Below are 23,483 nucleotides of genomic sequence, written 5' to 3'. Positions count from 1 at the left end.
CTTTTTTTCAGAAAATCATCAGAAACATATGATTAAAATGTATAAATTGTGTGTAACTTGGATGACGTTCCTGTTTTTCAACTGAATTATAAAATTTCATCTTGAAATGTGTACTCTTTGTTTTCACAGTTTATTGCTGCCAATGACAAGCTATGGTTCTGGCTGGAGGTGAACTCGGTGGTGGACTTCTTCACAGTTCCTCCGGTGTTCGTGTCGGTTTACCTAAACAGGAGCTGGCTGGGTAAGGAAAGCAGAAAAGCTTAAACTCTTTGATAAAGGAAAGTTTTTGCTCTTCGTATAAATTCCATACAGATAAATTTATACTATGGAAGTTAGTTTGATTCCATAGAGTATCAGATTTTGTATTTCTAACAAGAGTGTGCACTAATTTATGTTAATTGAATAATGTTTATTTTGGTTGATTCCTTATCTTTACCACCGACTTGCAAGCACCAACAGGCTTCATTTGGATCCCCTTCAACTCCACCATGGATTTTAAGCAAAAACACTCTAATTAATTTGTCGTTTGAAAAGAACAAAATGAATTGTTTGGTGGCATGAAGCTTAGAATAGAAGTCAATCTACTAAATGTGTGAAGCTCATCACTCAGAGAGGTCTTTGAGAAATTACAGGATTACAACAGGTAACTTATTTATTTATTTTTTGCTGAATTTCAGCATCGTTTGGTATGTGCAATAACAGAAAGTCTTTTTTTTTTTTTAAGCAACAAGTGTCCCTGGCTCTAAATATGTAGACAGAAAGGGCTGAAAGGTGAAAATGTGCAATTTTCTCCTGTTATGTCCTCCCTGAGCCAATATATTGTAACTCGAGGTGTGAACGCCAAACAAAAGCAGGACCTGTTCTTGGCTAATGCTGCCATCTAGTGGACATTCTAAATTTTGCTTGCCATTTGGGATATTACACATCGTCTTCAGAGGAATCATTGCTTTGTGCAACATGCTGTAAACTGTGTATTGGAGCAACCAGAGCAAGTTGAAATGAGCTTTTCTTGAATGAAGCTTGTGTGAAATTATACTTCTCAAATATATTATTTATGGTCTTCTATACTCTTCCCACTGTTCTTGAACAAGAGCACAGTGCTTGCAAATAGTATTTGTACATCTAGTACATCTTCACATTAAGTTTCAAACTAGTTCTTATGTGTTAGACCAACATAAGACAGTCTGAGACAGACAGACAGACAACAACAACAACAACAATAATAAACATTCCTCTGAGAATTTGAGTGCTAACAATTTTGGCTTCTTTTTTCCAAGTTCCTACTTCAAACTGCTGGGGCAGCACAGCTGCATTGCTGTTGCATCTCTGTTGTGTCATTGCTGCTACCATTTGTGTAGGTGGTGTTCTTTTTTGTTGTCCTTTCAATCTTGCATGACTCAATGCTCTGTATTTCACTGTACTAAAATATTCGCTATTTGTCCCAAATCGGGGAGGAAATAAAAATGCTTGATTGCTGCTTGAATTTATGTGAAAATTGGGTCAAGTAGGTGACGAGGTCATTAGCAGCTAGGATTTTCTCTCTTCGCATCCAAAGTCTGTATGTTCCACACATGCTGCTCACCCAGTCCTCCAATCTGCTGATCCTGCTGGCACTACAGTTTGAAACAAATTCGCTCTCAGTATTTACAAATACTCTTTCATTAACATGCTCAGCTGTGCATGGCATTCATACATGAAAAAATGTGACATTCTAAACAGCATCTGTTATTTTATGAAAGCAATATCAGGCATTGATGCAGTCAGTATTTTTTGTGCAGTGTTTGGATTTTGATCTCTGGGGCAGAACATATGAGTACTGCATTAATCTTTGACAATGAAAATAATACAGTGAAGCATTACTTGGGATATGATTTTAATATTTCAGCAGCTTTGTTCCCTTCAGAGATAAAAACTAAAAACACAAGCGGCTTTTATTATTAAACTGTCCACTACTCCTATATAATGTCCCCAAATTTCAATGTTTTTTTCATATAGCATTTTCTGGTTTGAGGTCAGAACCTTCAAAGGTTTAGGTTTCACCAACATAAATGATTCATTTGTCTTAAAACTGAATCTTAAAGTAATTATACCAAAGATACTGATTAATGCTTAATCAGATTAATGTTGTGTCTTCTGAAAATGTTCTTACACCTTAAATTTTTTAGTTAAGCACCAATACAAAGTAATAAATTATAATGTAATGGACAAAACAAATAAAAAAAAAATACAAAAGAAAAGAAAAACTATTTTTCTAGTCTGGTGGGATTTGTATTTAATCTGTATGTACCCTGATGCTTCCAAAATAAAATTGAGTTCAGTCATTTGTCTTCGTAAGTCAAATAAATGATAAGTAGCGACCACCTGCCTCTTGATGGACATGCAGCAAATTTATTTCTCACTGGGGAGATTAGATTCACCATTGCAGCTATTGAAACCTATTTATGATTTAATCTCGGCTGAAGAAGGTACTTCAGTCACATGAGACCAAAATTGAATTTTTGGCCCACATGTATGGTCCAAAAGTAATACATCATCCTGATGACCCCAACCATCCCCACTCCGCCACCTTGGCAATACGTTATAGAGGTAGCATCATGCAATTTCTAAGCAGAATGGAGGAACCTGATCAGAAATTATGTGGAGACATAATTTCTGACCAAATAGATCTTATCTCCCCTTAAGAAGAAAACCTGCAAAACAGCGGAGCTTGAGTTTGGAGGTGATCCCAAACATACAGCCAGACTTGCGATGAGATAGATTAGATGAAAACATATTCATGTGTTAGATTGCCATAGCCAAAGTCTGAATTTGAATTTAATTAAAACTTAGTGGCAGGAGAGAAAGAAATCATTTTCAGAGACACTTCTGACCAAACTGAGCTTGACATTTTTGACTTAAATAGAAATGCACACCACATTTCTATTTATCAAAGATTTTAGTTTATATTCCTTGTATTTTAAACACACAGATGTTTAAAATACATCAGTGTACATCTTACATCCAAGTTTTAGATGTAAGAATACTTTTGCATGGTGTAATACCATACTGTAAAAATTATTATATATTTAGTTAAGGATTGATTAAAACTAAACCATGTCGCTATGAGATAAACATTATTTTTTCATTTAATCAGATTGCAAAATGTCCAATCTGCTTTCTAAATTTTGACAAATATTTGCGAAATGGTCCTTTAACGTTTCACTGTTTATTTTTGATGGATTGTGCAACAATCAAATCCGTCCATTGATGGAGGAAAGAACATTCTGGAATAGATTATTTATTCATATTCTACTCAAATATGTGAAATTGTTTTTTTTCCCCTCAGAAACAACCTCTAAATCTAGTGAAATTATCTTTTTTGTGTGTAACCCTCACTCTGACATGCACTGTAAGAATTAATCTTCTGTGTGGAGTTTTTTCTGCTGTGACACTGAATGACAGACGGAGCAATATCTATCAGCTGCTGTATTTTCTCTATTTATGTCAACATTTCACATGTTACGTATTTAGTTTCGGCATCAATTCAAATTACAGTTAATACATTGGCTGCGATTAATTGAGGGATTATTTGGGAATCTATGACATAAACACACACGCAGACACACACACACACTAGTATGACCACAACTTCTCAGTGTTCCATGTACGGCTTTGCTGAATGATCGTGTGCAACAAAGATACAAGCTGTTCTCGTCCAAGATTAGAGAATGAACTTTTGTTCATGAGCAGCAGTTGTAGAGTCACTGAGATGGGATGTGGGTTATATTGCAAAAGCAACTGATGGGCATGAATGCAGTCTGGCCTCTTCCTTTCCCAGGATGAATCCTAAAGGAGCTTACACTCTAATATCCTGATGGGAAAAGGGCTTGCTTTAAGCTTGCAGTGAATCGTCATGAGAATGCTGCAAAGGTCTGAGAGAAATCAGAACACAATGCGTCTTCAAAAGAATCAGCTGATTCTGGTTGTTGGAGAGTAATCTTTCTACTTGATTTTACCTAATGAGCCTGATTCAGAAGAGGGGAGAAGAGGAGTTTTTTTTTTGTTTTTTTTTTCTTGTTGTTTCGTTTTGTTTTATTGAAGCTGAAAGCTTGTTGCGGTAGTTTCTAGACATGATTCCAACAAAGATGCTAGTGTACAGGGGCCCCGATGGGGACACGCTCTCCAAGGCGGTCGAAAACACAACCAGACGCAAGAAATCAACTGGAGAGCTCTTCCAGAAGGGCTACAGGGTCAGGATGGGCCACGGGTTGGTCCCCGACAAAGAGGATCAGGACAGCGTCTGCTTCAGTCTCGGTGGATGCTTCCACTTGATTTCTTACTGGGGTAAGACCACAGAGAGGAAGTGGAGGATTGGCACATCAGTTGTTGTGTCAGCTGGCGCAGGTTCAGGATTTGGTGGCATAAAATGCTGCCAGCCTGGCAAATGCTTACTGCAGAGCTTTGGTAAAGGAGAACAAGAGTTCACGCTATGAAAATGGTTTATTATTGCTCCTTTTTTGGCTTTGCAACATTCGCATAATTTGAGGTGGGAAATAATCAGTTTAATTAATGCCAATGGAGATAAAAATGCATTTAATTCCAATTTCTCTCAAATGTGGCAGTTTTGGCTATTTTTATTATTTATTTAGTTTCATGGCTGATGATTAAGTCAGAAGCACAAAAAAATTGTTCTAAAAATCTTACATTTAAAAATCTCAATTTTATTCCATAAAAATTTCAATGATTTTTAAATCTTTATTTGTACGTTTTTTATAGAGTTGTATTATTATCGTCAAAGTCCTATTTGGAGGACTTTAACTTAACTCTACAGACCATATTGTCATCCTAAAGCTGTTTCATTGCAGTTTTTGAAGTGAATTTAGGATTCAAATATTCTTTTTACCTCATCTCCTTCATAATTTAACTTGAAAAAGTTTTACTTAGCTTGACCAGCTCAGTTAAATACTAGTAATTGAGCCATCCTGGAAGGTTTTGGAGTACCAATGAACTACTTAAGGTCACCCCAAAGCATCTAAATTGGATTTAATGTTTTAAGTCTTTTTTTTTGTCATTTAGTGGTGGAGATCTGTTCTTAAATTTCTTTAGATTGGGGCATCACTAAGTGATTAGTTGATTCTTGAGGCAGAAGTCTGTCATTGATTTATCTATTGAAATAGTAAAAAAAATTAATGTATTAATCATAATTAATTTATGTGGTGTTATTGCATCTTTTGAGCCAGGTTGATTTGTATATCTTTTTTCGTCGATAAATTGTCCTCATTTGGGCAAATTAGTCTAATAATATAATTTGTTTGCTCAAAACATTGACAATAAAACAAAATAAATCTTTGAGATTTGATTGAGTGTATTTGGTTTCATTTTCCAATTCCTGCTTTAAATAATAACCACCAAAAACAGTCTAAACCTTTCTAATGCTATTACTAAAATGCTCTTAAAAAGATAAAAATAAAAAATCTGCTCATTTCACATGGGATTCAAGCTCAGGCTTGTTTTGGCACAGCTGGTTTCATTCGTTATGTTGTCCTTGAACTCTTGGCAACAGTCACCAGTCCTGCTTTTTTTTTTTCTTCTTCTTCTATAAATACCCTGAAATTTAGGATTTGACGTCACCACTGTTTACCGATTCACTTTGGCTTGACAGAATCCACCTGTCTTTACTCTAATCCAGGTTTTCATCTCCTCCACGTTCACAGTTTTGCCTAGCAGGAATGATGCTTGTGTAGGATAGATGCCGACCCAACAAGAGGCTCCTGGAATTAACGGGAGAATGCTTTGGGTTGATGATGCTGAACTTCTTTGTCTTTAACTAGATTTTTCTGAGTGGCTTTTAACAGATTAATTGCTTAGAGTTTCTTGTTGCTTTGGCTTTTGTTTTTCATCATTATGAATCCACTAAAGCTGGTAAATATGGATGAAAGTCTGAAAGGTATGATGTTGTCAATGTCGAGCCACGATTACATGCTGTTGTTGCTTCTGATTTAATTTTTACAAGTTCTGAACATTTTCTTTATTTCTTTTCTCACAGGTTTGAGGTTTTTAAGAGCCTTAAGGTTGATACAGTTCTCAGAAATTTTACAGTTTTTGAATATTCTAAAGACAAGGTAAGAGTCTTGATGTTTGCTCTTGTTTTTCTTGATGTCCTCAGTCAGCAATGTTAAACTCAGGTGCTGTTTTAAACGAACTGGAGGGATATTTTCTTGTAAAGTGAATGTAAAATGTACTTTTAATTGATTAACGGGAACCTTAAAGAATAATTCTTGAACCACGTAGCTTGAAATAAACCAGATTTTTGTTTTTGCTTTTGCTGCTCAGAATTAGAGCTTTATGCACAGATGTCATGTCAGGAAGATTATAGCATAACAAAATCCTACAGAATAATCTTCTTAGTCATTGACTCAGATGAAAGTAACACACAAGGATGTGGACACAGTTTGTGCAAGGACATGTTACTGCAATTAGACCTGCAATATACATATATATTATGCATAGAGGCTTCCACTTTATATATCACTCATGCACAGCATTGATATTTTCTGCTTAGAATTCCATAGATCGCTTTTATTGGCAAAATTATTATTTTTGCAAGGTGTGTATTTATGAACACCTTGCAAAAAGGTGTTTATATATATAGGAAAACCTCACATATATATGAGGTGTTCATATATATGTACACCTCATATATGTACAATACACTGTAAATAACTGTGTCAAAAGCTGGTGAATACTTATGATGGATTTGAGCATCTTACTCTTAGATTTCTGTTAAAAGTGACATCCAGTGAGTAAAACAAAAATGACAGTCGATATAATATTATTGTCTTTTTGCTTGTGTTTTGTGTGTAATTAAAAACAGCAACTCCATTAAGTTGGTGAACTTGTGTTCAATCTTCATAAGCACATGGCTAACTGCAGCAGGCTTCATTCATTTGGTAAGTTATTGGCATCTCTTTACAGGTACATTAGAATATTATAAAAAATAATAACATATTCTTTAAAAAAATTATTCAATTCAAAAAGTAAAATGTGTTTATTTTATAGATTTATTGTACACATGGCAATCACTTTCAAATGTGCATTTTTGTTCATTTGGATGGTTATGGCCTAATGAAAACCAAAGTTAGTTTTTTTTAATTTAAATATTACATATACAGACATCTATTTCATGTTTTTGAAATGAATTACTAAATAACTTTGATGATATCCTAATTTACTGAGATGCACCTGAAGGAAACGCATGTTAATGGTACAAAGATTGCATATAGTTTTAGCAGTCCGGCACTGTGAGGGTTGCTGTTCTTTATTTGCCCTCATTTAGTTGAATTTTTGTGCGTTTACATTAATTCCATTGCGCCATTTTACATTGTTAAGGCTAAACAGAATCATTAAAAAAATAACCTCTTATAATATTCAACAGTGATGATTTCACAATTTACGGTACATGAGGTGAACATATTCGTGCAATCAGCACAACATACTTGGATTATTTTCATTTTTGTGGTTCTGTAAATTTCAAACTCTCTTCCAGGTGGAAAACTCAGGGGATCCTTGGGAAAACTTCCAAAATTCCCAAACACTTTCCTACTGGGAATGTGTCTACCTACTCATGGTTACGATGTCGACTGTTGGCTATGGAGACGTTTATGCAAAAACCACCCTTGGCCGCTTGTTTATGGTCTTCTTTATCCTTGGTGGTTTGGTAAAAATCTCTCTTGTTACTTATTCTTGCTTTAAAATGCTTATTTTACCCAGATATCTCACCTTGCAAGGTGTTACATCCTGGGCCTCAGTACACCATTCGACTTTTATTTATGATGTATTTTGTTCACTACTCCACCCACATATGTTGCATTGCAATTACTGTATGAATCATACACAATACTGCAAAAAATGTAAACGGGTGTGAATTTTGTTTTGGTACCGTTAAGCCCCAATTTTTTATACTCCTGGCAGATTTAACTGCTTTTTATTCCTCCATGAAATTTGTTTCTAATAATAAAATCACAAGAATTGTTTGAAAAAAATAATACAACAATGCAAAAAGACTGAAAATGTTGAAAATGACTACCTGTTTGCTTGTTGAGATTGGTTTTTGACAATTTATTTTTGACTATAAGCTATAAGTCTCTGAGTTTGGAATGCCTTCTTTCCATCAGTCTAATCTTTAGCTCTCCACACATATTCTCTATAGGATTTAAGTCTAGACTTTGGTTGGGCCACCGCAAAAATGTTTCTATCACTTCCAATCAGAAGAAACATACTAAAATTAAGAAAATGACTTTAAATCTTAATTTGCCAAAGGTATAAATTATTTTGGGCCTAACTGCACTTGTTCGTTACTTTGTGTCTGAGGTATCTAATAGGTTTGGTTTATTAATAATTATAAGAGTGCTACAGTTTCAGATGGAACCACCCTTCCTTTCCCCATTCAACAAACACAGTGAAATATTTGGGTATGATTTACTAAAGCGCAGATTTATGGATGCTGCAACATTACTGACTCTCACTCTGCATAAGTTCTTCTAGCCATCTTAACTCCTTGCATAATACTAGTACATAAATTCAGTAAGCAGTTAAGGAAAAACAAAATTCTAATTAATGAGTTGTTGGCAAAATATATTTGTTGACCTCCATACAATACCTGGCTAATTATTTGTAGACAGTGATAAATAAAAGGCTGTCGGGACTTACAAGAAAGCATTGTGTTAATTTATGTGGGTTTCTAACACTATTGCTACCAATTAAGTTACTGAGGTTAAAATAAGGCTAAAGGAGAGGATGGACAGGAAGTGAAAAATCGGGTGTAAAGAGCTAATGCTAAGAGCAAATGTTGACATGTTAGGTATTACTAATATATCAGGGGAGGAGTTGATGCTCACAGCTATTTCAAATTTCAAGTTAAGTACATTAAAAACAACTTTATCCCAGAATTTAAAAAGCCAATGCAAACAGCTAAGATGAAGAGCTAATGCAAAAACCTGTAATAATGGTGAAAATAAGCAGCTAAAGTAAACGGCAACATAATAGCACTAATGAAAGTAGCCAGTGAAGAAATTGAGACAAATGGTGAATGTAAACAGGTAGTGTTAAGACCTAAATTGAACACTAAAAGTCAAACGCCAGCGCTACATTGTAGTATACCAAGTTTGTTTACAAAAATATGAAGATTGAAAATATTAGTGTTTTCTTTTCCGTTTGTTTTATGTTAGGCTGAAAGATATTTAAGGAATTGGGGCCAGTGTGCAGTAGTGCAGTGTTAATGTTTGCCATCCTTTAACTTGTGGTGTTTAAATCTGCCCAACACATGTGTTTGTTGGACAAAACATGGCACATAAGGCTTTTTCTTGATTTTCATAATTTTTATTTTTCTACCACAGATCGGCATATCTCTCACCTGCTGTCATTTTTTCACGTTTATTCTTCCAGTATCTGTAAATATTAACCTTTTAGTGTCCTTTTTCATTCTCATTCTTTTTAAACAATTGGAATGTAATTGTGAAATGACTTCAAGTTACATTCAGCTTACATTTACTCAGTTTCCCTTAAAGAGAATCTTCTTACCTGTTAACAGATATTAGTAATATCTCCGCCTATGTGGCTGCATTTCTATTTCAAATTTATCATCTTGCAGAGAAAACATAGGACCTCCTCTTCTATGCTTGTCGTTTTTAGTTTCTTCTTCTGTCTTCTATCCTCTCCTTAGGCCATGTTTGCAAGCTACGTCCCTGAAATCATAGAGTTAATAGGAAACCGCAAGAAATATGGTGGTTCCTATAGTGCTGTTAATGGGAGAAAGTAAGTATTCAAGGAGGCTCTACTGCCTCCGCCGCAGTAGAACCTTCTCTGCATGCCCTTTTCTTTTTCTTTTTCATGCATGTAGGCCATGTTTGCTCGCTACGTGCCAGAAATTGCTGCTCTCATCCTTAATCGGAAGAAATATGGAGGGAGTTATAACTCGACCAGAGGCAGAAAGTAAGTCAAACAAATAAAGAAGAAAAAAACTTTAAAAAAAAATAAAAATCTCTTTCTGGTGTGATTTTGTGTGGCTTGAGTAGCCTTCTCAGAAGAAGGAAATGCTCACTTTTATGTGAAATACAAAACAGTAATTTGAGACCTAAATAATTTAACACAAGTCACACCGTGACTGAAGAACTTGGCCATGATTAATGTATTGATTGCATTGCTTCAGCTTTTTTTGTATGTTTTGTCTTTGTTACTGTTCATTTGATAATGCCTACCTACACTGTAAAGAAACTATAATCTTAACAAGGAGTTTTAGCAAAATATTCCAATATTGCAGTTTTTTGAAAACTGCAATATTGGAAAGCATGGAAACATTTCCTTTTGGAAATATGACTCACATTAAATCAAATATGAATTAATTTTGCCTGTATGTAAGGGTTTTCCTTCATTAGTAGAAAATGAAGATTTTCTATGCATAAAATCAACAAAATGCCTTGATAAGGAAGTTGTCTTTCAGTGCAGGTATATGTATTTTTGCCATGCTTAAGTTATGCATGTGCAGAATTTTCTCACTGTTTGTAAACTGTGATTATTCATTTGTTGTAATAGAAAGGACCGAAAATTTATGCCTGTACAGAGTTAATGTAAACTTTTCAAAAATGGTATATTTGTTTACCTACTTTTTTTAACTGCCAAATGATGATCATAAAGAAATACAAGCTTAAAAATAAACTGCTATTATATCCTATTCTATTATGACCTCTGAGTTTAGAAATGGAGAGATAAATAACCATCTTTGGTTTATGCCTTTTGTGGACTATTTTAAATGTACCAACTCTCCTGCTGTCGGTACCAGGAGATAGAATAGTAAACATTTAAAGACAAAACTAAATACTACAGAATAACCAATTTAATTAATTAGCTGAAGTTACTAAATCTACTAAACAGATGGATGTATCACAGTTGTATTTAACATACATGGGAAAATCAAACATGTTCTGTTGTTGAAGTCAATATTGTTATGGTTGATGCACATGTATTACAGTTCTTTGTGAATCATTCATTCACTATTTCATTTTGCTTTTCATCTTCCCCTCACACCAAATAAATATATGAATATATATATAAATATATAAATTCTTTTTACATATTTACAACTAAATAACTTCTGAAATTATGATAATCATAATATGTATTTACAAGTGCCTTCAATGTGATTACACAGTGCCCTCCAGAAAGCACTCTTACGCCTTAAAGTTTTTTAAAATTTTGTCATATTACAACTTTAGGAATCTACCAGCTGTGCATGTGCAGAGTTGAAATATTTTCTAATTGTTCCTTTCAAAATGGATCAGATTCAGTCAGACTGGAGTGAGATCATATGAGCAGAAGTACTCAGATCTCACCACAGATTCTCCAATTTAGTTTAGGTTGGTACTTTGACTGGGCCATTTGAAAATATGAATATGCTTTGGTCAAAGTCGTTCCTTTGTGGCTCAAATAACCATATAAGGTTGTTGTTCCTGGATTCGTCTTTTTACTGACTTCCAGCTTCCCTGACCTTCTGGAAAAGCTTGATGCATTTCTTCACAATAATACACTCCTTTATGGTGATCTATCACATAAAACAAAAATAGAATCCTTTGAAGTTTGCTGTTGTAATGTTACAAAATAAAATTGAAAAAAATTATAAAATAATCAATTTTATAGCTCTGCTTTAACGGCTTCTAAATAAAGTACCAGAATCCTCCAATTTCTCCTTTATGTCATCAATTCCTTCATGCTTCTTCTTAAATGTGCTGTTTTTCTCAGCTTAAAACTCTGGCTTTGCCCTGCTCCGCTAGTTTACTCTCCATGCTTTGCTTTTTCTTGGCCTTTATCTTCAGTCTGACCTACACCCTCAGCATGAAATAAAAACTTGATTTAAAGAATAATCCTTTGACATGCTGGAAAATTTTGTGTTCTGGTTTTGCTTTCCTGCCAAAAGTTGAATGAGAGGACTGATATATATGTTTCTGTTAGAAATTCATGATTCATGGTAGGTTCTCTCTTTCTGTTTTATTAAGACAATTAAATGAAGAAAGCTTTCTTACTTTTTTCACTTTTTCTGTCAAACTGCATGCTGCACTTATTTCTTATAACTTCACATTTAATTTAATTCTGTAAAAAAGGTGCCATATCACAACTCTGATTGAGTTAATGTCATTGCATTACTATAGAAACTACAATGAAATATCCGTCTTTAAAAAGAAAAAAGAAAAAAAGAATTAGAAAATGATTGGTCAAGATTTTTTTTGTAACTGTTCCTTATAAAGGTTACAAATCTGGCATGGTCTGCTATTCTTCCTAAAGTATCACAGAAGCCACAACTGTTGCCAAACCAGCAATTTTTTTTTTCCCCAAGTACTGTATTTATTCACGTATGTCTTCTACTGGCAACATTAGACCAAGCTGTTGAAAAATAAAAAAGTGATTCACCATATCAACAGCTTTCCTTTTAGTTAACATAGTTGTGTTTTACTAAAAAGACAATTATCAAAAATAACTCAAGTGTGTGTTTCACTGCATATTTAGTTCACATTCTGTACCTCTCTGATTTTTTTTGTTTTGTTTTGTTTTTCCACTTTATTTTAGAGTAACTCACATTTCTCTCTGTTTATTGGTGCTGCTTCCAAAGGCACAATGCATTACTGGAGGACCACAAAGAGCTACTTGCATAACAGACAAAAAAACTTACCTATAGAATAAAAGTGTTTTGTTTTTTGTTTGTTTAAAATAAAAGCAGCATATTTCAGTTCTCCATACAGAATTATCAGCTTGTCAATTTTTTATGTGGGCGGGTTGAGGACATGGGAATTTCATGTCATGTTTTAGTCTTCAAGGAGCCATTTTTATAAAAATCATTTTCTCTGTATTGACATGAAAGACGGGCCATTAATTACACAATTTCACTATCGTCATCGTTAACAAAGCAACACTGAGCTGAAGGGCGATAAAAGGCCTTGATATTTTTGCCTGTAGCAGATAACTCTTAATTTCATTCTGTTAACTTAGTATAAATACAGATTAGCTGGTCCTGGAGGCTAAAGTTTGTGACTCTAATGGGACAAAAATGTACAAGTTCAACAAGCAGGAAAATGTTTTCAAGGTATTGCAATTATTTTTTGTGAATGTTTTAAACAAATTAAGAAACCCAAGCCTTGTGACTTAGGTATACTAATCTAAGTCACAAGCTTTATTATTATTATTATTATTATTATTATTATTATTATTATTATTATTATTATTATTATTATTATTATTATTATTATTATTATTATTATTATTATTATCCATCCATCCATCCATTTTCTAATCACCCTTTGTCCCAAATGGGGTCGGGAGGGTTGCTGCTGCCTATCCCCAGCTAACGTTCTGGGCGAGAGACAGGGTCACCCTGGACAGGTCGCCAGTCTGTCGCAGGGCAATTATTATTATTATTATTATTATTATTATTATTATTATTATTATTATTATTATTATTATTATTATTAATAATAATTTCTAATGCGACATACTGTTACCTTTAAATATTAATAGATACTTACAGGTGATGTGTCTGTGGTTGGCAGTTATTCTGTGCTTCTCTTCTGTCGTCTTTATTTCCTCTTCTACTGCTTTTCTGTTTTCCTTAACAAAAGTGAAAAACAAACTGGAATTCTGGTGTGTTGTGTACCGTCTCTGGCCTTTTAAAGTCTTTTATTCTCCATACAGAGCTGAGTCAGAAATGTGACATTTATCTAGACAAACATCTGAATTAACTATTAATAAAGACAAATATGAACAAGGGCAGAACTAAAACTAATCTGGGTTCTTTATGGATAGAAACTGTATGAAGTGGGAATGGAGATAAACCTTGTACTGATTTTATAATCTCCATCTGAGGAAAACTGATCCATTATAATCTGATGCTGAAAGCCATGGTGCCCTCTGACCTTTTCATTTATAACCCTCCCTCATCATGAGAACATCAAACATCCTTCCTATAATAGTTCACATTTTCAGAGATTTCAAATTTTCATCACAGCCCTTTCATTTAAAAATAAAAACCACAAAGAGAGTTTTTTTTCTTTGTTGATTTTATCATTTGCTGCCTTTTAGTTTTATTGTTGCTCTGCCCCTCGTTTTCCAGGCACATCGTGGTCTGTGGTCACATAACGCTCGAGAGTGTGTCCAACTTCCTAAAAGACTTCCTACACAAGGACAGGGATGATGTCAATGTAGAAATTGTTTTTCTCCATAAGTAAGTGCAAATATTTGGACTCTTGTGGATTGCAAGTAAAAACAAATGTAATTTTACATTAGAAATGTAACTTCTTAAATTTTCTGATTCATTGTAAGTATTTTTCCCTCTTCCTCAGTATTTCCCCTAATCTTGAGCTGGAAGCCTTGTTCAAGCGTCATTTTACCCAAGTAGAATTTTACCAGGGGTCTGTCCTGAACCCACACGACCTAGCCAGAGTGAAGGTAACATATAATCCTTCTTCTCTGTGTATCTTACTGTCGGATTATGATATTTATTATGGGAAATTGTGCGTTTGCTTGGTGCAATTTTTAGATTGAATCAGCTGATGCCTGCCTGATCTTAGCGAACAAATACTGTGCTGACCCAGATGCCGAAGATGCATCCAACATCATGAGGTTTCTAAAACTAGTCCACCTTTTCACTCAGTTTTTAAATCAGACTTTTAGATGTGCATTACTGTGCTTTACCCACTTTTTGTAAATAATGCAGCATTCAAGCTCCTTTTGTCTGTTATTAGGGTAATATCTATCAAAAACTACCATCCAAAGATCAGAATAATAACGCAGATGCTGCAGTACCACAATAAGGTTCGTATTTATCTTACTGTGGACACGTGTCTGTTGTCTGTAAATATTTTAAGGCGTTTGTGTTGAGATTAATCACTTAACTTTTTTTAATCTCCCTAAAAATGTGCAATGAGTAGCATTTTATTCCTTTGCCACAGGCTCACCTTCTAAACATCCCAAGCTGGAACTGGAAGGAGGGGGATGATGCCATTTGCCTTGCTGAGCTGAAACTCGGGTTCATTGCCCAGAGCTGCCTAGCTCAAGGGCTCTCCACCATGCTGGCCAACCTTTTCTCCATGAGGTCCTTTATCAAGGTACCCTCATCTGTCTGTGACATCAAAATAAGTGATAGGTTCATATTTTGCAATTAAATGTAAAACTGGCAGAAAAATCTCTCAAAAGGCTTATAGTTAAAGAAAACTTAGTACATAATAGATGACACACGTTTTAAAAAGTTATACAAATGAAAAATATGTATTCTTTTCCTTTCACTTTCCAAACATGCACTTCTTTGTGTTGGTCTATCACAAAAAAAACCCCTTTAAAATACATTGACGTTTGTGGTTGTAACATGACAAAATGTGAAAGCAGCTTAAATGAACCACTTTCACATTTTGTTAGAAAATCTTCTCTTTATTGCAGATTGAGGAGGACACATGGCAGAAGTATTACCTTGAAGGAGTAGCTAATGAGATGTACACAGAGTACCTGTCAAGTGCCTTTGTTGGGTTGTCCTTCCCAGTCATCTGCGAGTAAGCAGTAAAATATTAGCATTCTTTTCTAATGTCTTATTTCCTCCTTATATGCAGGTATTTTACCCGATTGTATTGTATTGCAAGCCTTTTCATCAAAATATTGTAGATTTTCTATGACATATTGAAAATGTTTTACCTTAAACACACATTACAATGGTAAATCTTTAGATTCAGGCTATTAAAACGAACAGACATACAAAATATATTTTAATTCTGGTTATGGTTTTCATGAAGAGTATGATTATCAGTGAATTATTTAATTTCTTATCTTATTTTGGTATTATGCTTTGCAGGCTCTGCTACGTGAAGCTGAAGTTACTCTTGATAGCTATAGAGTACAAGTCTGATCAAAGGGAAAGCAGGTAAATGGATTGTTTGAGCTGTTTGGGTTCATTAAGTAATGCAGTGTTTGGTCTATGCTGTGAAGCTACTTTAAATCAGCTATACAAACTTCAATAAATTAGACAATTGTATTTTTATGAGTCACTTTCTGGGTGCAAGTAAGCATTGCTTCTATGAGTTGCATCAGTACCAACTCATCTGTATGTAACTGATGTCTAAATCGGTTTATAACAAGGCTTGCAACATACACTGATAATGAAAACAGAAATGGGTAATTCCTTAAGGCACACTGAACCAGTGTACCTAGTTCACTAGGTACAATGAATTATTAATACATTTAATTTAACGATATTTTATTTTTTAAATTTTGCATATATGTATTTATATGTGGAAAAGTGTAATGGTTTTACACTCATTAGAAGTTTAACTTCTACTTAATAAACCAAAGCTAAACGTCTGATTCCAGCAGCATGTGTTACTTCTGGCAGTTTGGACTAAATAACTTTTTGCCCTACCTTCCCAGCACTTTGATCAACCCTGGAAACCATGTGAAAATGCAGGAGGGAACCCTGGGCTTCTTCATTGCAAGTGATGCCAAAGAAGTAAAAAGGTGATTAATTGGAGATTAAAAAGATCTGATAGTTAAACATTACAGTCCTTTTCTTAAGTGAGCACACAGGATCATGAACATGTTTTCCAGAAAACTTGACATTTTGTGGAAGGTACAAATTAATGTAAAATGCAAAATCAATAATTACATGAAAATATTGTAATGTTCAAATGAATCATTTCTAATAAAGACTCATCAACTACATAAACAGTGTTCACACACAAAATATACATTCTACTTTCATATAATAATGTACAATTCATTATTGTGGCGCTTCCCGTTAAACTGCATTGACTCTTTCATTTTAAATATAATTAAAAGATTTTCTGCATTTCCTTAAACTTGTTTTCAATAGTAACTTGAAACAGCACCAGCATTTATTGAATTCTTTCTCTCTTTATTCTGCAGAGCGCTGTTTTACTGCAAGGCCTGTCACGATGATATAACAGACCCCAAAAGAATAAAGAAATGTGGATGCAAGAAATGTAAGTTATCATACAATAAATCAGTGTCTGGTAATTTAACTTTTAAATATTTATGCACAGGTTAAGATGGAGATAGAACTGGAGAGATATTTGATTTTAAAAACTACAGTTGCTTCTTAAGTATTTTTCTTCTCCAGCTACAATCTTATAAGACCTCATAATTATCCTCTTATCAGCCCCTTCTCTCCAATGAACTGAAGACATGCACATACATAATTGATCACTTTTAACAAAGTCAAATTTATTTGTACAAGACTTTTAAACAAGAGCTAATTTTGACCGAAGTGCCTTACTGCTAACTTTTACAGTTTGATTTCTCAGGTTAACACCAGTTTAACAACAAATACCATCTTTCAGGGTTTTCATCTGAATCTAAGTCTTTTGAATTCCTTTTAAATGTGTTTTATGTTCTCCTGCTGTCTTAGTTTTTGATCTCGATGTTCGTTCTGTTAACTAACCTTAACATGCTGTTATGTTAGCAGGCATTCAGATGGATTGTTAACACCACAGACACCTGGATGGATCTTGCTATAGTAGACGAGAAAAAAAAAAAAAATTATGTTGTTGTTGTTAACTCATTTTCAAATTGTTTTCCTTATTTCATTAAAACCAACACATAACGTTCGTATTTCACATATTCTTTTTTTTTTTTGCTGCTTGGGAACATTTAAAAAAATTCCCTTCCTAGTGATATATTGTGAGTAATGTGGGTTTGTTTCTGCTACAAAAACACAGCCTGCTACTTGCATCCCAGACTGAAGCGACCTGTTTGAATGCACAGTGAATGCTGCATGTAATGGTGGATGTTTGCCGCCTGGACCCCGGTCATTGTCATGTGTTGCTTTTAGACTGACAATTACATAAATGACAAATATTATTAATACATTTAATTTAACAATATTTTATTTTTAAAATTTTGCATATTTATGAGGAAAAGTAAATTAATTACAGGAATTCTGCAATGTTTTGTCAGTAATTCTCAACCTTACCACAAGGTGTCACCACTAGCCAGTGAAATAATAACTGCACATCTTATTGGAGTCATGTCAAAATAATTTGTGACCTTGTGCTGTTTTGTACAACTGTTAGAATGTCTCTTTCTGGTTTCTGTAAGCGATGTTAGATTTATTTTTGTTTTTGTGAAAATAGTACATTTGACTTACTTTTTTCTGTAGAAGTGTTTGGATTTAACTCATAGCATAGTGCAAGATTATGACCATTTGCTGAGATATGTACTGTCTTAGAAAGCAGTGAGCATAAGCTTGTTGGGGTAACGATTAGATGACGGTGAAGGGATAAAGGCAGGAAATATATTATTCCACAAAGTTAAAATTTGGAAGAAAAAAACCTAAATCCAAATAAGTTCTAAAGTTTGTAATCTGTCATAACAAAGCTGAACATGTTCATTCTTGCAAAGGCTTTGTTCTGCAGCCTGCTTGCCTTTGCCCTCTTCTCCCCCATAGTGACCCTTCACATTAACCTGCTCTTCCTCTCCTCTCGTCTGAACCCATGACTGTAGCCAAGACACCCGTCTACAAGAGAATGAGACTGGCATGTTGCTTTGATCGCAGGCGCTCAAAGTGGGAGCGCTCTTGCATGCCGGTTATAGTGCGTTGTAACTTGGACTCCCCTCATCGGGACATCCCACTCTCTGCTCTCTCTGTTAATGATTGCTCAGCCACTTTACGTGCCTGTAAGTTGTCGCCGTGACGTGTGCTCCTCACTGTGCTCTGTGTTGACTTTGCAGTGTGTCTGCAGCTTCTGCTCTTTCTGGCTTTAGCTGCCATGTTCTCACTTTCCAGAACATATAGTTCAGGTCAGAAGTATACTTACCCTTCTCGCGTCATAGTAATTTGGACTTTTAATAATTTGCTAGAATTGCTCTTTTTTTTCAGCATGGAATAAGTTTACAATGCACAACTTCAGTGTGTTTTAACAACCAGACATAGACGCACATATTTAAATTGGTTATTTGGACTTTGTGGTGTTGGAACACCCAGTTATGGCCAAAGTTTCAACGATCTAGCAGCTGCTGATTTAGATTTGAAGTTGGGTACTACAACTCCATAGGCCAACGCTGCCACCACGTTTGAAAATTGGTACAGCATTAAGCCGTGCAGCTGTAATGGGTGCACTTCTTCACACATTGGTGTAATATTTAAAAAAGGAGAACTACCCTTTGAATTTTTCTGGCCTGGTGTCTGTTTTTTTTTTTCAGGGACATTTGCTCAAATCATAAAAGAGCCTTCAATTTTTTTTTTTTTTTTTTTTTTTTTTTAACAAATTGTATCAACTCCCTAGAATCTCTTGACATATATTATAGTGGAATAGTTTGATTCAGAAGGGTTAAACTTGAATCTGGCAGGATTTTTAGCACCTATCAAAACCTGGTCTTGGAATCAATGTAGGTGAACTCTGCTAATTCTGGCAAGATGATTGGTCAATCAAAAAACGGACCTGTAGGTATAAATAAATCTGTGCGGGTCTGCAATAAAAACAGCACCGATATTTTTGCTTTCAAAGAACACTTTAGTAGTTTTTATATGAACATCTCAAGCAGAAAAAAATTAACCATTCAAAAAAATTCTTAAAAGCTCAAATAAATGACTTTTGTGCCTGTTAAGAGTGTTTTTAAACTCCTGACCAGAACTGCAGATGTTTGCTTTAGCCTTTTGACTGTTGGGTCTGCTGGTGCTTGTCTTTCCCTTTGCATTGTCTTGTTTGGAAGCTATTTCTCTCTGTTGTGAGGCATGCAGGTATTTTGTTTAGAAATTGTCAATAAAAAATTGCCTTTGCGTAAATTAAATAAACAGACAACCAAATGTTAAGTTTTCTCAGTTAAGGCTTTGGAGGACGAACAGTAACTGTTCTTCCAGAAGAAGAAATAAAGCCTCCTGTATGCATCCCTGCAGCTAAACCTTAGATACACACACACCAATACAAAGTCACTTTATGGAGGATTTTAATGCATTTTTCAGCATGCTGTTTGGAGATTATTTTGAAGAGAGTTTGTTCATGTTTTCCCAAGAATAAGTGAAGTAAAATATATTTAATCCAAATACATCACTAATCAACCCTACAGAAATGAGAAATGCAGGAATAGATATTATTAAAAGTAGATGGCACCGAGAATTTAAAAGTGATCTTGAGAACACCTGAGGGGAATTTCTTTTAGGAGCCTTCAGCACAGGTTAATGTAGTGGCTTTATTAAATTAGGAATGAAAAGCTTTGAGGGTAAAATCAGCAACATGTTGAGCAGATAAACCAGTGCTGCGTTTGCTGGATGTGCTTTCTAGCTTTTAGTTTCCTAACCCTGAGTGATGTCTGCAGTAAGAGGATTGGAGCAGAGCTGGATCTTATGTGGAATAACAGAGTGCTGGATCACATTGAATGTAAAAGAATTGATTTCAGATGAACGGGAATCTTTAATTCAGGTGTGACTTCCCTTTAAAGGCTGAAGGGGGGCTGTTCTGACGCCTGGCAGCAGACTTACAGAATGTGTCTGAGGTTTCAGAACAGTTTGCTGGAAAACATTTTAGACTGCCATACAATTTTAGTAAATATCTCCACCAGATCAAAGCCCATTCTGAGCGGAGTTAAGCTTCTTTGGGCATTTCCACCCCTAGGCGTGTCTTCCAGGCCTGCTTGCTGTGAGATTCGCCTGGCTAACAGAGCCCCGGCATGGCTGCACATCCGCTGTCGACACAGTGCGCGAGACACACAGAGCAAGGCCTTATGCGGCCTGACGTGGAAATTATGTTTGCATTTTCATTTTTGGAATGCTACCGGTTATCATGAAACTCAGCCTGACAGTTCGTAACCACCAGGCAAACCAAGATGCCCCCACCCTCCTCTGCTTTGCTCTGGTTGTGGGACAGATGCTAGCCTGTTAGTCCTGTGACTCTGCTCGCGCCCTGCAATTGCAGGCGACAGATGCCAGGACCAGCAAGGTCCCTGTTTGAACAACGCTGTCACCATCGTGCCTTGAGCTCAATGCATGACCTTTATTGTGAGCAAGGGGTCGAAATAAGTCACTAATGAGCAAGTGTGGGATTCATGCACACAAAAAAGTGACTCACAAACTTCTGCACATTCATGCTGGTTCTCATGGGCAAATGTGAGGAATGAGATTTAAGGAATAATTTGATTATTTATTTTGGTAACACAAAGCTCAAAATCAAATACTAACCTTCTTCAAGTTGTAAGAGCTGAAGAAGATGACATTTTAATTACGACTATAATGAATAATGCTGGAACAGAAACCTCTTAAAAATATATACTAACTTTATATTGTTTAAATGTCTGACATATATGTTCCTTATTTTTCTGAAATCATTTGACTGTTCTTGTAGATTAAAATAATCAGAACATTTGAGCTTCATATGGACACATTTTAAGACTTTTGTCAAGTTTTTTTCTTTTCAAGCTCTCATAATTATGGCTTGCATTTAATGCAACGTAACCTACAGTTTCTTAAAAAATAGGAATTACCCCCAAGATCAATATAAAGCATGTTTAATACAAAAATGTTATATTATGGCCTACACTATCAATGGGAAAACTGCTGACTTAACAGACTTAACAAGGAGGGTAAACTACAAAGGTGCAGTGCTAAAGAGGCTGGCCTGTAACAGCCAATCTGGCCTACAAAGGTTTCCTCAGACTTCTCAGAAAGATGCTGAGAAAGCTGGAATGCTAGTCGAAGATTTTAGGAAATTATTTTTATGTGCCACCTGGACTCTGGGGCTTAATTACCAGCTTTTTTTTTTTTTTTTGGCGTTTTTTTTTTTTTTTTTTTTTTATCTCAGGAAAAAACTAATTAGATTGTGATTTATTTATTTATGTATTTTTGATTGCAAATTTTCACAGTCAATTAACAAACAAACTAATTGTCTGATTAATTAATGTACAAAATCATTGTAACATGTCAGCTTTAACACTGAAATTTATTCATTTAAAAAAAAAAAGTTATTCAACATAAATGTCTTATATTTCTACTCTCTAATTCCTGTCGTCTTCAAGTTTCATTTCTGGATTTCTTTTCAGTGCCTTAAAAGACAAACTCCTCAACCTTCAGTCCACTGTTTTCATTTTTAATTTGCCTTTCGATGCTGTCTGTTTTCCCCTGTAACCTCTCATTTATCTCTGTATTTTCCTCAGCTAAAAATAGCTATAATGGATATATCAAATCAAGTAAGTGCTGATTTCCTCTTCCTGACGTCTCTCTCTAACACTTCCACATGCACATTCTCAACTGTCGCCACCTGATCTGTCTCTAACCTGCTGTATTTCAACCATCTCCTCTGTCATCATCCATTACTGTATTTTGCATTCAAAGCCGGAAGAAAATGTTTCTTTACGGTGGGTGTCGCCACTAGGGGGTGCTGCCGCATCGCTATATGTGTGAATACATTAAATCCCTGATCAATTCAAAATGTAACAAAAATGTTTTGAGTAAACATATGCGTGAATCCCAAAATGGCTTTTTTTTATTCTGAAAAAAAAAGTCTAAATATATAAAAGTAAAAGTAAGAATTGATATAATATTGTGGCTTTTTTCATTTAGCCATCAGGCAAGTGTCATCCACTTCACTTTGAAAGGATCTGTGCAGCAAATCTGCCACATTGTGTTGTCCTGAAGAAGTGCTGCTCATGTTTGACGTGAGGCAGATATATAGTGGAGGTCTGAAACAGGGAGGATAATCAGCTAGACAGCTGACTGTTAGAATAATCATCTCTCTTTTCCAGTTTTGGCTTCCAGACATTTTCCCCCTTAACTTAAATAAGCATTCCTCTTCTCTCTCTTTTATCGTCACTAGTTTTTACCTCCTCTTATTATCACTGCCTTAGCCTGAATTCCACTCCCTGTCCCCCGTCAGTGATGAGCTGCACACAGCAGCCGTGGCTGCTATAATTCACAGTGTCACCTCCTTCTTCTTGTGGCACAACAATCGCTAAAGCACCTGAAAGCAGGTTTATTAATTTATGTGTATAATAAATATCAAAGTAAAATGTCAAAAGGAACATTTCATCTGCGGTGAATACGAGCTGGTTAAGTGGCGTTAAATAAAAATGAGGTTTTGTTCAATTATTCAGATATTAGCATTCTTGTGCCAGAAAGAGTTACCCACCCAAACTAGTGATTGTACTTTAATTATTAACTTGTTTCATTAACACGCACACACACATAAAGGTCTTATTGAAGTCACTTTAAATGAAGTCCTACCTTACAGTGCCTTGCAAGTTTATATAGTCCTCAAACTTTTCCATATTTTGTTACGTTAAAACCACAAACTTTGATTCATTTTTTAATCTGGATGTGATATAATAGATTTACACAAAGTAGAGTGTGACGTGAAAGGAAAAGGCTACATGTGTGTTTTTGTAATCTAAAAATTTGAGAAGTGTAATGTGTATTTTTATTCAGCATCTTGTATAAATACTTTGGAGAACCACTTTTGGAATCAATAATACCTACA

The 23,483-nt window shown here is 35.0% G+C and overlaps 1 protein-coding gene across 14 annotated transcripts in view; it reads left to right on the top strand.

Moving 5' to 3' along the window:
* The window catches only part of LOC122823516 (calcium-activated potassium channel subunit alpha-1-like), a 105,885-nt gene that overhangs the window by 55,488 nt on the left and 26,914 nt on the right, over positions 1 to 23,483 (top strand). For 4 of the 14 annotated variants that reach the window (XM_044103203.1, XM_044103198.1, XM_044103209.1 and 1 more), the window contains exons 5-21: positions 130 to 241; positions 6,026 to 6,101; positions 6,854 to 6,929; positions 7,526 to 7,696; positions 9,701 to 9,792; positions 14,132 to 14,242; positions 14,361 to 14,466; positions 14,558 to 14,640; positions 14,763 to 14,832; positions 14,970 to 15,125; positions 15,454 to 15,563; positions 15,860 to 15,928; positions 16,432 to 16,518; positions 16,927 to 17,003; positions 17,692 to 17,700; positions 18,523 to 18,696; positions 22,165 to 22,197. In XM_044103203.1, the coding sequence (XP_043959138.1) occupies positions 130 to 241; positions 6,026 to 6,101; positions 6,854 to 6,929; positions 7,526 to 7,696; positions 9,701 to 9,792; positions 14,132 to 14,242; positions 14,361 to 14,466; positions 14,558 to 14,640; positions 14,763 to 14,832; positions 14,970 to 15,125; positions 15,454 to 15,563; positions 15,860 to 15,928; positions 16,432 to 16,518; positions 16,927 to 17,003; positions 17,692 to 17,700; positions 18,523 to 18,696; positions 22,165 to 22,197 (1,612 nt within the window). Of the gene's footprint in view, positions 1 to 129; positions 242 to 6,025; positions 6,102 to 6,853; positions 6,930 to 7,525; positions 7,697 to 9,700; positions 9,793 to 9,877; positions 9,970 to 14,131; positions 14,243 to 14,360; positions 14,467 to 14,557; positions 14,641 to 14,762; positions 14,833 to 14,969; positions 15,126 to 15,453; positions 15,564 to 15,859; positions 15,929 to 16,431; positions 16,519 to 16,926; positions 17,004 to 17,691; positions 17,701 to 18,522; positions 18,697 to 22,164; positions 22,198 to 23,483 lie in introns of all 14 variants that reach the window. The other 10 variants (XM_044103204.1, XM_044103202.1, XM_044103210.1 and 7 more) reach the window with 6 other exon arrangements.

The sequence above is a fragment of the Gambusia affinis genome, linkage group LG20, assembly GCF_019740435.1.
Source record: "Gambusia affinis linkage group LG20, SWU_Gaff_1.0, whole genome shotgun sequence".
NCBI lineage: Eukaryota > Metazoa > Chordata > Actinopteri > Cyprinodontiformes > Poeciliidae > Gambusia > Gambusia affinis.
Note: the sequence above shows the minus strand (reverse complement) of the source record. Positions and strands in the feature narration are given on the sequence as shown.